This window comes from Gadus morhua, chromosome 10 (genome assembly GCF_902167405.1).
Source record: "Gadus morhua chromosome 10, gadMor3.0, whole genome shotgun sequence".
NCBI lineage: Eukaryota > Metazoa > Chordata > Actinopteri > Gadiformes > Gadidae > Gadus > Gadus morhua.
This window is the reverse complement of record NC_044057.1, coordinates 19925499-19937915: the sequence shown is the minus strand read 5'-3', so window position 1 is coordinate 19937915 and position 12417 is coordinate 19925499. Positions and strand designations below refer to the sequence as shown.

Sequence of the window (12417 nt, the reverse complement as noted above, 5' to 3'; positions counted from 1 at the left end):
GTAGGTATACATGTTTCTGCAAGCACATGGTCTGAACCAATAGAATAACCCAACTGACCAGTCCAGTTCATTTAACCGATGTCATGAGAACAACCGACATCCGTGTGTATCCAAGCTCCACATTGTGAGTCACGCATAGTGAAAACGTTGAACAAGGCTTGTGGTTCCTGTTACCGTGGACCTCGCCGCAGACTGTATCTACAGCGGGGACAATGTCAGCACAAAATGGCAGATTATGAAAAGGAAGAGCTAACAACAACAATCACCGAACGCGTCACGTTTCAACTGAGCCCACTCTCTGCTGCTGTCCCCTTGATCGGAGCCTCATGGAGATCGATAGGGCAGGGGGTCCTCGTCCTCACTTGACCCTATGGCCGTGGCCTGTTACCTGGAGCCCAGTTCAAAGGCCTCTCTAACCGTGTGTGACTTTGGAGTACCCTCAGGACTCCATGCAGGTGATATCATGGTGTACAGCGCTGAAGAGAGTTGGAGGATAAGGCCTGAATGTCTCTCTGGTTGGGGCGTTTGTTTTAGCCCCTCTCCTTCGTCAAAGCTCAGCATCAGTGGAAAATTCCGCTGTGGAATGTTTGGAATTCCGATTTGGATCCATTCTCGAGTGTTCAGGATGAGGTGCTCTGGTTTGAAGTGAGAATATTCCGGATGGTAACAATGTATGAATGAGGCCAAATACCCTTGAAAAGCAGCTGGCCATTTGAGTATTGAAGTTAGGATTTCAGGGCACCAGTCTATCTATCTTGATGAGAGTCCTATGTATTACCTCCAACTGTCTTGCCCAGGGTACTAGTGCAATATCAGTATAACGACAAACAATTTAACCCAAGCTAAACTAAACTAATCCAAATGATACAATTTCTTTGGTTGTTTATTTTGTGTTATTTTAAATAATAAATATATATTATACCACTTCCTGTGAGTTTCGACACACTGTAAGAGGTTTGATACTATGGCCTACACAAACCATCCCCAGAAAGGTGTGAATGGTAGATATCTTGTATGCTCTATGTGTGTGTGTGTGTGTGTGTGTGTGTGTGTGTGTGTGTGTGTGTGTGTGTGTGTGTGTGTGTGTGTGTGTGTGTGTGTGTGTGTGTGTGTGTGTGTGTGTGTGTGTGTGTGTGTGTGTGTGTTTCCTACCAAGAAGTGCATGGAACAGCTGGCTTCCAAAGATGGCAGAAACTTTCCCCACGCTGGCGTTCAACGCCTGCTCCTGTGGACTGGTCAGGTTGGCCTGATACTGCCGTAGCAGGTCCACTGCCCGCTCGGTGTCTGCCACATAACAACACACACAAATTGCTATTTTTCTAGAGAATAGCGAAACATTTATATGGCTGTATATTCTGCCATTCATCATTGAACAATTAAAAAATAACGTGGTTTTGGATCGGATAATAGTTGGCGTTAAAGACTGCTGGTAGGGACTGTTGAAGTCCATACATGTTTTGATCGAGCTGGGTAAAAGTAATAACCGGACTAACGGGAATAACGGAACTGTCCCTATCAATCACAAGGCTGGGAAAAGTTGCTGATACCGAAAGTCATGAAGAAAATACACTTCCTGTTCTCCCTTGGGACTTAAAAGTTAGCATGTTCTACAAGTTTGTAACAAGATGTAAACGAATGTTAACGGTGCGACCTAAGTTAGAAAGTCAGATAAATCCAAATGAGATGCACAAGCCACAATTTAACCTGTACACAGCGACTTACCACATTTATGAACCATCCCGCGAAACGAGGGGTAGAAGTCTTTGCCCCACAACCTGATTTATACAACTTAAGATAAATGTCATGCGGTTTGTAAAAAAAGAAAAAAGAACCAACTTAATATAGATTGCCAGCAAAATGCCCCTAGTTCTCTCTTAAACATAAAGATGATGCTTTTCGTTAATCATGATTATAGCGCTATAGACAGCCCCACCGTTGTTGAAGCAGTGCAACGGCGGTCCGCATCTGCGTCCCTCCACAACCCCTAGACAAGATACGGTTAACGGGTACACAATATTCTCCACTTTCCTAAAGTTCGGTCAAAAGGCTGTCCTCACGGGGTCTCCGCCCCTCTCAAACGCAGTTTGGACCACCCTTGGGAATCATCAACAGACTAGAAGCCTCGTTCATTCCTTTCAGTATTTATTATCGATGAAGATGTATATAGCTATTATCAAATAAAATAATAGTAGACTGGCTTCGTTAATTGAATGTCGCATTAAAAAAAACTTGGCGCGTCAGCAAGTAGGCTACCCATTTTTTCTGACTGGGAATGTCTGCCACCTTGTGGTCATAAAGTGAGCACTCCTATATAATGAAAAAGTTTAAAAAAGGCATCAACAACTCGACATTCTATGTTCTCAATTTATATTGAATTTACATGATTTAGAAAAGTGGATTCATTCTCACATCTCTTTACCTCTCTTCACGAAACACTTACAAAAATACCAAGGTCATTTGATACGGTTTAAATGTGATGAAGATTTAAACAATATCAATTTAATTATTTTACAGATTAATAAAACATTTAGTAGAAACCTCAAAAAACGGAGAACCAGACAACCCCAAAAGTTACAGCACATGAACTTATGTGATCAACAAATCGTAAACATTCCAGTGTGGCTTTAAGTAGAAAAAATAGTGAAGATTACAAATGTTACTTTTCTAGAAAACATGCAGCAGTCGTAAGGAAAACAGTGAATTTAAAGGGGACGTTTCATGTCAATAATGAATTAATATCTTGAGTGCAATGGGCCCAGCCTTTATTGCTTCAAACTGTATTAATTTAAGTTAAATGTACAGTGATGGTATAATTTCAACCAAGAGCCATTCTGCTTGATCCAGGACCATACCGTTCTGCTGGGCAAGGAGGGGACAGACGCTTGCTCTTTCACTTTTGAGGTAAACTCTAGGGCAAGAAGGGATTTAGTTCGTGTCCGTTCGAGACAGGCGCCCTGTTTTTCTTCTTTCTTTGCACTGTTGGCAGAGATCAGGTGTTACTCACAACACAAAAATGGGTTTCGGTCTAAACACATTTGTCAACATTTTTGAAATGCCAGTATTTGTAGGATAGATAAAAACGCAGGGTAAGACAACATGTATATTAGTGTTTGGCAAAGCTGTTTTTTTCAGTGTACTAAATCAATGGAACCAGTTCATGTGAAACATTTGAAAGTCTGAGCGCTCACTAATCCCAAGCCTCACTTTTCCCAACTCCTACTGGCCACACAATGGCCAGTAGGAGGGGTGACCTGCTATGTGGTGCAATCACTCAACACATTGGAAGTGTGACCAACAATGGATAAGTGGGAGTCATTGTCTGGAAAAAGGACCTTAATTAGTGATTAAAAATAACACCACTGATAGGCCTGCTTTGGCCTGTGGCCCACAGATAGTTCCTGACCCCTTATCTAGAGCAGATAGTAGGCCTATATGAGCCTTTTTTTTACCGCTGATTGTCGGTTTCGATTTGGCTTCTGGCAATCTCATCTGGTTTCGATTACTTTAACCAGACCAATCTCTATTTAAGGATATGTGACAGCTCGACCATGGTATGTAAGCAAGGCAGATATCTTATCTTCCTCATACATCAGATTACACAATGGAGTACATGGTATAGTACACAGCTCATACAACTCTCACCCAGCAAACTTTTGTAAATGAGCCCAGACATTATCAGCAACGACAGCAGGTCCACGGTAATCCATATTGGTGTATACTGTGTGGGTCCCTAGAATAAGGAAACATTTACATTTGTTACACTTGTTTTAGATTGATCTACAGATAGTTTTTCGTAGAAGTTTAGTAATTGTATTAGAAGTGATAATTCATAGTATTCTGCACATTGACTGTGTGTCTGTGTGTGTGCGTGCGTACATGTGTGTGGGCGTGTTTGCCTGTGATTCCGTCTATATGTCTGTGTGCATGTCTGTGTGCGTGTGTGTGTGTGTGTGTGTGTGTGTGTGTGTGTGTGTGTGTGTGTGTGTGTGTGTGTGTGTGTGTGTGTGTGTGTGTGTGTGTGTGTGTGTGTGTCGTGTGATTGTGCATTCCTGGGGCAGACAGGCATGCAAGTGCGTTTCTGCATGAACGCAGGTGTATTTCTATGTTTTAATCATATGTTCTTCCACTATTTAATGAACAGCTGCAGACAGCAGTCTTCAAAGGAGGCAGAGCTCACCAAGGTCCAGTCCGGCTGCGTCATTTTTTGGAATCGGTGGCAGGAGTTGGTGGTGACGGAACTGACCCCCGTGCACCACAGCAGAGAGAAGAGCCAGCTCTCATTCACCACCCATAGGTTCACAGTTATGTTCTCCAGACCTAGTTGCCTGGGAAAAACACACACACACACACACACACACACACACACACACACACACACACACACACACACACACACACACACACACACACACACACAATAGTCTACATTCCATGGTATGGAATAAAAATGCATTGTCATGAGTTTAAAGATGACTTAAGAAACAGCATATGCTTTCGACATGGATAATAAAAATTCCACTCTCATTAATCATTGCATCTACACTGGCACGTGGGATGTCGGTACAGGGTTCATTCTGAAACGACTATATCAGGTTCTCGACTATATCTGCAGGTTTCAGCAAGTCAAATTTAAGACTTTTTAAGACTTTTTAAGGCCTTTTTAATACCACCTTGAATGAAATGTAAGACCTAAAACACGCGATGGTGGGGGTTGGCGACAGACGCGAGCCAACTTCGGAAACGGAAGACAGTTGGCTGTCTTCCAGCCAACTGTCCTTGAATTTGCACCTACCCATTGTCACAGACTAGCTAGCACGCACGCAGATAATCGTTTATATATGCAGCTAGCAAGAAAGAAGCCTGAAATGTCCCACGAGAAAAAATAAATAATAATTAGTCCTTCCACAACAAATTTAAGTCCTTGAGTCACAGTATTTAAGAACACCATGTGACATTCAATTTAGAAACATGAATTTGAGACTTTGTAAGACTTTTAAGGATGCGCGGACACCCTGTATATTAAGTCTGCTATAACTCCTAGTCAAACTTTAACAGCCATGCCCCCTGCCCCGGTTTATAAAACCATCTGAAATAACCGGGCCTTGTTTGAAATGCCGAATCCTTTAGCATCAAGGACCCAAAATGTCCACCTGGAAAGGTTTTTCTGTACCTTGAAAGTTTTGGGGGAAAAAGCTGACTTGACTGAAACACTAACCAATCCGAAAGTGAATAACTCAGAGTTGTCATAGTTGGTACACGTATAGAAAGCGCGCATAAGCAGTTTTCCAAAAAGAAAAAACTTCTTTGATGAAAGGGGGTGCTATAACTTCCAACAACAAACCAAAACGCTCAGCTCAATTATTCAATCAATCACAAGTCCGCTTCAAGGCAGCACAGGGACTCATTAGCCTCGCTTGCATTAGCATGTTCTCATGCTCATGGAATATTGCGCACATGATGAGTTGACTCATCGAGTTGATGAGTTTCATCCAGAAAATGTACATGCGGCACCATGTCTAGTTGTTATTAATACACCACTATGACGCAGGGTCCACTAGCCCTAATACATTTAACAGTACTATCGGTTTCTTTTACCTGAGTTCATCTGTGTTCAAGCTGTTGTACTTCAAATTCAGGGAAGTTCCTCCTTCCTTTTTCATATCAGAGATGTTGTTATAGTACTGTTTGAATCCCGGCGCACTCTTCTTTACGTCGCTTCGTTGTGTTGGTGGAAGCCAGAAGATCTATGAAAAAATACAGAAAATAAAATGCTTGAATTGAATTGAACAAAACATGCACTGTAAAAAAAAAAAACTAAACCGCTAGGGTTAACAGTGACACTGACCAGACGGGGGTCGATCCCAGACATCAGGATGGTTTCAACAACTATGTTGGTGTCGTTGGTTCCGTTCTCGTTTTTGAGGTCAAACAGGATGGAAATGTTTTTTTCCTGAGCCAGGTCAAGGAGCTGAACTAAGGAGGGAACGGTCTGATTGGTTGCCATCTCCTTCTCCTCAGGTGACAGCTGGGACACCGTGTAGAAAGGGTCTGTCTGGAAGCACGTCATAGTGTTTGATCGACCAATGTGCTGTGTATAACAGGGTCATTCTGTACAATGAAGTAGGCAAGGGTCATCTATGTGTTCAAAAGAAAACACACAGTAATGATGATAAATACAACATAAGGCAATGGTAGGAAAGGTAAAATGGTCTTTTCTAAACCTGTTTTGTAAAGGTATAGAAAGATTGAATTCTCGTATTTATATACCTTAATAAACTGTCAATATCTGTGAACCATAACATGCACATTGGAATTGGTCCCAACAGGCTTTTAGGCACCAAAAAGCAATCCCCATTTCATAAAGACACCCACACGCTTGCATCACACACACACACACACACACACACACAATGTATGACCCCACCACTCGAAGAGTCCTCATTGACAAACTACAAGCACCTCAATGTCTTGATCACTTCATGTTTTATCCCCCTGCCCTGAATATGATTACAAATTCAGAGGCACTTATCATGAGGAAACCAAATGTCAATGCAAGTGATGACAGCCTTTATTACCTTGAGGAACCAGTCACCGGCATTCAGGTCCTGTAGCTCCTCCAACGTTAGCTTGCCGCTTTTGTTGAAGTCCCGCCCAGCAAACTTGTGCTTCGCGTCTGTTGTCCGCAGAAAGAAGTCGTCATGGTCGTGCATGAGGAAGGGAACCCCATCTCCACTGGGGGAGGAAGTTAAGGTTAAACCAGGTAAATGTTATACAACATGTGTTGACCCCCCAATACACACACACACACACAAGCACTACCTGATCTGCACGTCTGTTTCGAAGGCTGTCACGTTGCATGCCACACTCCTCTCGAACGACATCATGGTGTTCTCAGGGGCCAGCTGAACACATCCAGACAAACCGACAGACAGAAAGAGAGAACATTAACACATACAGTATATCCAGAGTTGGTTCAGCAAAACAGTGTCATGTATGTAACAAAAGGCAGCTACACTGCAGTGTTCCCGTACATGCAGACTCTTTATCTCTATAAGGCCGGGCCAGGTAAAACACATTATGATTCGAGAGAGAGAGAGAGAAAGAGAAAGAGAAAGAGAAAGAGAAAGAGAGAGAGAGAGAGAGAGAGAGAGAGAGAGAGAGAGAGAGAGAGAGAGCCCACCATGGGTGCACCTCGGTGGCCAATGAGCTCAGGTTTGGGAGGGATCTTGTCAGACAGGCAGGGGGTATGACGCAGGATAAGTAGGGGACTCAGGTACACAGCTATAACTATGATAGAAAACACCAGCGACAGAAGGATCTTGGATCCTAAAGGGAAAACAGGTCGGACAAATACATCAGCTTATCAGCCAACAGAGCAAATGGGACATTTCTACCCCCCAAAAATCCACAAGCAATCTACGTAAACATGACGTTAAACCCACAATCTAACGAAGTTACAATTCCACTACTTATTGTAAATGCTGACTTATATTAGTGTTAATACCTAATTAATTGACTATGGACTAATAAGCTGTGGTTGCCGTTTTGAGTATTTGTCACACAGAGTAATTGTCACTGTGAGTTTTTGTTATGTATTTGTTTGTCATTCTGAGTACTAATGAAGGATCAATGCCACTCACCTACTCTGCGAGCTTGGTGAACTCTCTGGATGACGAACCAGCTGAGAAGAGTCAGTGCTACCACAGCACCCATCTGCAAGAAGGGGCCTGTGGCCTACAGAGAACCCACCACACACACACAGACACACACATCAGATACACTGATGCGGGGGCGTGGCCAAAAGAGAACCCACAACACACACGATACAGCGCACCACTGTTATAAGGCTAGGTGTTGTCATGCCCGTATTGTCAACCTTAAATGGACTGTACCTGGAGTGAGACAGCGACCGTAGGCCATTCCCCTGGCCACCCATGGGTAAATGCAGCAACAGCCAAGGCCACAAATAGTACACCCAATAACAGAAAGACCTAGGAAAGACCGATACAAACATGTAATGTGGTAACAGGGATGAACACATCAGGTAACGTAAGTGAGGAATTAGCAAAATAAATAGTGTGGGACGGTTTAGTTGAACTCAAAGACAGAAACATCTTCATTTGATCCCGAATGGGTGCATGGAGCTGTAAGCTGTACTTGCTCCGTCATAACATGTGTCTGAATTAAAAGTGAGCTGCTTTCGATATGAGCATCAGATAAATGTCCTATTAGGAAAATTCTCCTTGTTTCGTAGTTTTACAAACCTGGTGTACGCAGTGCAATTCAAGTGGTTCTTTCAAGGCAATTTGGAACAGTGCAAAGACCTGAAATCAATAAGGTAAGACATTATAAAACCTCCACCTGAGCCTGTTTCCTAAATCCACAATAGGAATGAATACTATGATTAATTACATGTATGCTTAAATGTACAGCTATTGTAGGAAGATACTGTGGAAGTGGTGGATTTCTGCTTTATATATATAACTGGGTACAAATACACTTAAACAATCTTAATCACTGTTGCATTAATACAGGGCTTTCAGTAATAATTTCTTCCACACAAATGCTGACACAAGCTACGTACACTCTCCATGTTCTCCATTAGGTTCATTAGGTTTGATTTACCAGCAGCAGTGCGTAGTAGAAGGTCAACACAGCAAATATAATGATCGCCACCATGAACCAGTTCACCCACTGTTTCAGAATTGTGAAGCCCTTCCTGATAACAAAACATTACAAGCTAGCGTTAGCCCTTCTGAGGGGTCAATTTGTTGGTGAATGCAAGTGTGTACATCTAACTATTTATGTGAGTGAGTGAGTGAGAAATTACCTACCAATTAACATCCTCTCTGTCATTGAATGTAACCATACAAACATACAGCCAACAAACAGCGAGCAGGCAGGCCAGGAAAACCAATGACAGCCAGCATCCCTCACGCTAGAAGAGAAAAAACTGGTTTGAGTGGTTATGAAACAATAGTAGGCCTATGCATATTTACCTATTTTCTTTGTTACCATAATTCTGTTTGCTTGCGTGCGTGCACATGTCTGTGTGATTGATGCGAGGGTGTGGGCAGGTGTTTGAGTATATGTGGAGATGAATGTTGGTTGCAGACGTTAGCACATGCCTTTGGATCACTTCCAAAATATTTCAAAACGTCTCTGTGACCAGCGCTAGTTTTGAATTATCTTTAAAAACATCACCACTTCATGCTGTGGAACAATACAATGTAACCGTCCTAAACTTCTTGTCCTCTCACAGGCTCCGACAGGCCCAACTATCAAGGACTGTAGTGTCAACGTTGACAACAACAACACTTTGCATTCCACACCAACTGCTCGAAGAAACTCGATAACCCAACGTCTCTCAGGAAAGAAAAAAAATTCAGCCCAATCGACACCGAGGCTTGCTGTTTTATAAAACTGTTCACGCGGAAAATCATTTGACAATGCGTCTCAATTGAGTCCACCAGGAATGTTAATCCCAAATCACAGGGATTTTGTGACGGTTATATGAGAATGAGGGTTGTCGCCATACAAGCACACAGGAAACTTTTGTTTATTCCCACGGTCTGGGGGAATACTCGATTCTGATTGGCTGAAGGGTGTGCTTTAACTCCTGATATACGGACGCCTGTAGTTCCAGTCAAATAATCTGTTCAGCATCCAATACGAGAGCTGGTAAATTGTGAAAAATGCATTAAACTGTAATCAGAAAACGCGGTTATATGCTATAGACACTATAGTATCTGTGGTATAAAGGCTGGGACGAATTTCAAATTATAAATTTGTACACTTTATGTTGAAAGTATGGACCGTCGCGATTCCCATTGAAACAAATGGCGTGGTGATTCGGTATTCAAAACGAGAGCTGGTAAATTGTGAAAAATTAATTAAACTGTAATCAGACCACGCGGTTATATGCTATAGACCCTAGAGTATCTGTGGTATAAAGGCTGGGACGAATTTCGAATTATAAATATGTACAATGCATAATGTTAGCTCTCTGGCTCATAGCTGAGCGGACTAGAATACCCGTTGCCAATTCGTAGCTAAGGTCTGTCCAAATTACTGGGGGAGTGAACAACGTGTCCGTTGCATAAGAACCCTCACGGGAGCGTAATGGTTGTTCCAGGTATTAGTCAAACCCTCAGGCGTTACCAGGGAAACAAAGTTGTGGCTTGTGAAAAACGTTATATTTGGATTGTAAAATGCATGAAAATATCAATGAATGGTCTTAATTTATTTTCTTTGGCAAGTGACCATGGTATAAGCAGGCATTGTCCCTTACTTATACAACAGGTCTACAAACTAAAGATTCCATGTCCAAGTGCTTGTCAATGTATTCTTAATGTACTGGTCAAGCTGAAAATCTGCCCTATGGGGTTGAAAGGTGAGGTAGATTCAGGGGGCCCTAAGAGGAAGAGTGGAATTTAAATCATATACGATTTATCAGTAGGTTGTGAAATACAGCCATTTCCGTTTACATTTAAAATAAAGCAAAGAGAACATCATTTGATCTACAGTGACAAAAACTTTAAAAGTTCTTTCAATTTTTTTCCCGTGAGACATATCTCTGATATCTCTGGGGCCCGCGTTAAATATTTTCATGGGGCCCAATATTCCTAGCTACGCTCATCACTGCCTTGCTGATACAGACCCTTCTCTTCCTGCCCTCCGGCTGCCTGCAGTTGCAGCTGTAGAAACCTCTGAGGCACACTAGGCCACAACCGCTCTCTTCCTTCTTGTGTGACATTATTCCCTCCAATGGCTCCCCCCTCCAGGAGCACTTTCCCAGGGTGTCTTTGTAAGGAGGTGGCGGTGGTGGTGGTGGTGGTGGTGGTGGTGGTGGTGGGGGTGATTATTCCTTCATCCAGGGAAAACAAGCCATGTCTGGGAAGCAGTGAAAAGACAATATGCAAGTAGGCCAAGAAAGACATGCTGAAGCAAATTATGGGGGGAATATTGCTGGGGCTCTTCTTAGCCCTCTTCGTGAGAATGTTTAAGCCCTTACAAGGGGGATGAAGGGGAGGGAGAGGGGGTGCATATGAAAAGACCGGCCTGGCTGGGACTGATGTCACACTATAGAAGCCTTCACGACACGACTCGGTGACAGGCACGTACCCACACTGTAGCTGGTCGTCCGCGCGTGGGAAATGAAAAGGCTAATGTTACATCTTATATTTTATCATCGCTTTAGTTGCAATCTCTACTAGTTGCAAGGTAAAAAAAAACAGACTATAACCTCGATGGTAACAATAGGCCTGGGTCAACTTTTCAATTAAAAATAGCCTCCCTTTGAGTATAATTTTAATAATATTGTAATATTTTTTTTGGTCCGTTTGTCAGTTGCTAATATCATGTTCGCCACTATAATAGCTGGATTTATAATCTGGCAGGCGTTAGAAACACACCACACCTCGGAGCTCAGCTTTGCACAACTCCACGACACAATTATTGTTTATGGAATTGCGTGGACTTTATCAAGCACAAGCATGCCACACCCGCAACACGAATCGAATCATCATCACATGAACACTTTTACACCTGTATTGGTCATGTGCAAACAATGTCCATTAACTGCCTGAATTAAATGTCTCTCCACTTTTGTTTGTTATATTCAATTTCTCAAATTGTCCATTCCTGCTTTCCCGTTAGCTATTACCACCAGCTACACCACGATAGCCTACATGTTTCTATTTTTTATAATGACTGGAATGCGTGTATCATTTTTATTATGTCTTCCAGGCTATTCACTGTAATACCTGGCATATGTGGCAAATGAAGCCGTCGGACTTTGACTCATGAAACATTTCCTTATATTACATTTATTTTGGGATTTTGCCAAATATCTTAACCTGAGAGATTAAAAGGCATTAATTGTAAATATCATGCCACTATATTAATTAAAACGTAATATTTTGACCAAAAAATAAAAAGATCTATCTATCGATCTATCGATCTATCGATCTATCTATCTATCTATCTATCTATCTATCTATCTATCTATCTATCTATCTATCTATCTATCTATCTATCTATCTATCTCAAACATTATATTAATAAAAGTTGACTTACCTTAATATTGGTTCGGTGCAAAATAGTCCTGTTTTAGAGTGTTGAATAAACTTTAAACACTTTTAATGTGCGCTGAAGCAACCATCACTTTATCTTTTCGCGTGTGCACTTGTTGCGAAACGGTTCGCAAAGTGCATGGACAGCGAAAGTGGGAGTGGTGTGGACATGGGGGAATGCGTTTTATTCATGCCGCTCCTTATTGTCATGCAATAATATGAACAAAAGACTTTTACGCTTAGCAGAATACATGCCACATCTTTTTAGGCTAGACCATAGAAAAAACTAACCAGATGGACCTCACAATGTAGACAAACTATTTGTTTAAATTGTTTTACCGTT

The 12417-nt window shown here is 42.0% G+C and overlaps 2 protein-coding genes across 13 annotated transcripts in view; both read right to left on the bottom strand.

Annotated features, from left to right (window-relative positions):
- The window catches only part of dlg3 (discs, large homolog 3 (Drosophila)), a 75202-nt gene extending 73160 nt beyond the window's left edge, over positions 1-2042 (bottom strand). For 5 of the 10 annotated variants that reach the window (XM_030368357.1, XM_030368361.1, XM_030368359.1 and 2 more), the window contains exons 1-3: positions 1934-2028; positions 1723-1775; positions 1153-1284 (exon numbers count right to left, since the gene is read on the bottom strand). In XM_030368357.1, coding sequence (XP_030224217.1) covers positions 1153-1284; positions 1723-1775; positions 1934-1965 — 217 coding nt within the window. In that variant the 5' untranslated portion in view covers positions 1966-2028. Of the gene's footprint in view, positions 1-1152; positions 1285-1722 lie in introns of all 10 variants that reach the window. The other 5 variants (XM_030368358.1, XM_030368360.1, XM_030368365.1 and 2 more) reach the window with 4 other exon arrangements.
- A 308-nt stretch (positions 2043-2350) lies between these two features.
- On the bottom strand, positions 2351-12214 carry gdpd2 (glycerophosphodiester phosphodiesterase domain containing 2). 3 transcript variants are annotated; one of them, XM_030368378.1, is made up of 15 exons: positions 12079-12214; positions 10661-10893; positions 8835-8938; positions 8626-8719; positions 8265-8324; positions 7893-7991; positions 7641-7734; positions 7181-7326; positions 6820-6902; positions 6576-6732; positions 5846-6052; positions 5596-5744; positions 4178-4325; positions 3643-3730; positions 2351-2976 (listed from the first exon to the last, which is right to left on the bottom strand). In XM_030368378.1, exons 2-15 carry the CDS (start codon positions 10754-10756, stop codon positions 2909-2911), a joined length of 1593 nt encoding a protein of 530 aa, XP_030224238.1. In that variant the 5' UTR covers positions 10757-10893; positions 12079-12214; the 3' UTR covers positions 2351-2908. The 3 variants fall into 3 exon arrangements, with proteins under 3 accessions (XP_030224238.1, XP_030224240.1, XP_030224239.1); XM_030368380.1 differs by lacking the exon at positions 10661-10893 and having other exon boundaries at positions 8585-8719; positions 12079-12209; XM_030368379.1 differs by lacking the exon at positions 10661-10893 and having other exon boundaries at positions 12079-12209.
- Between the last annotated feature and the right edge of the window lie 203 nt (positions 12215-12417).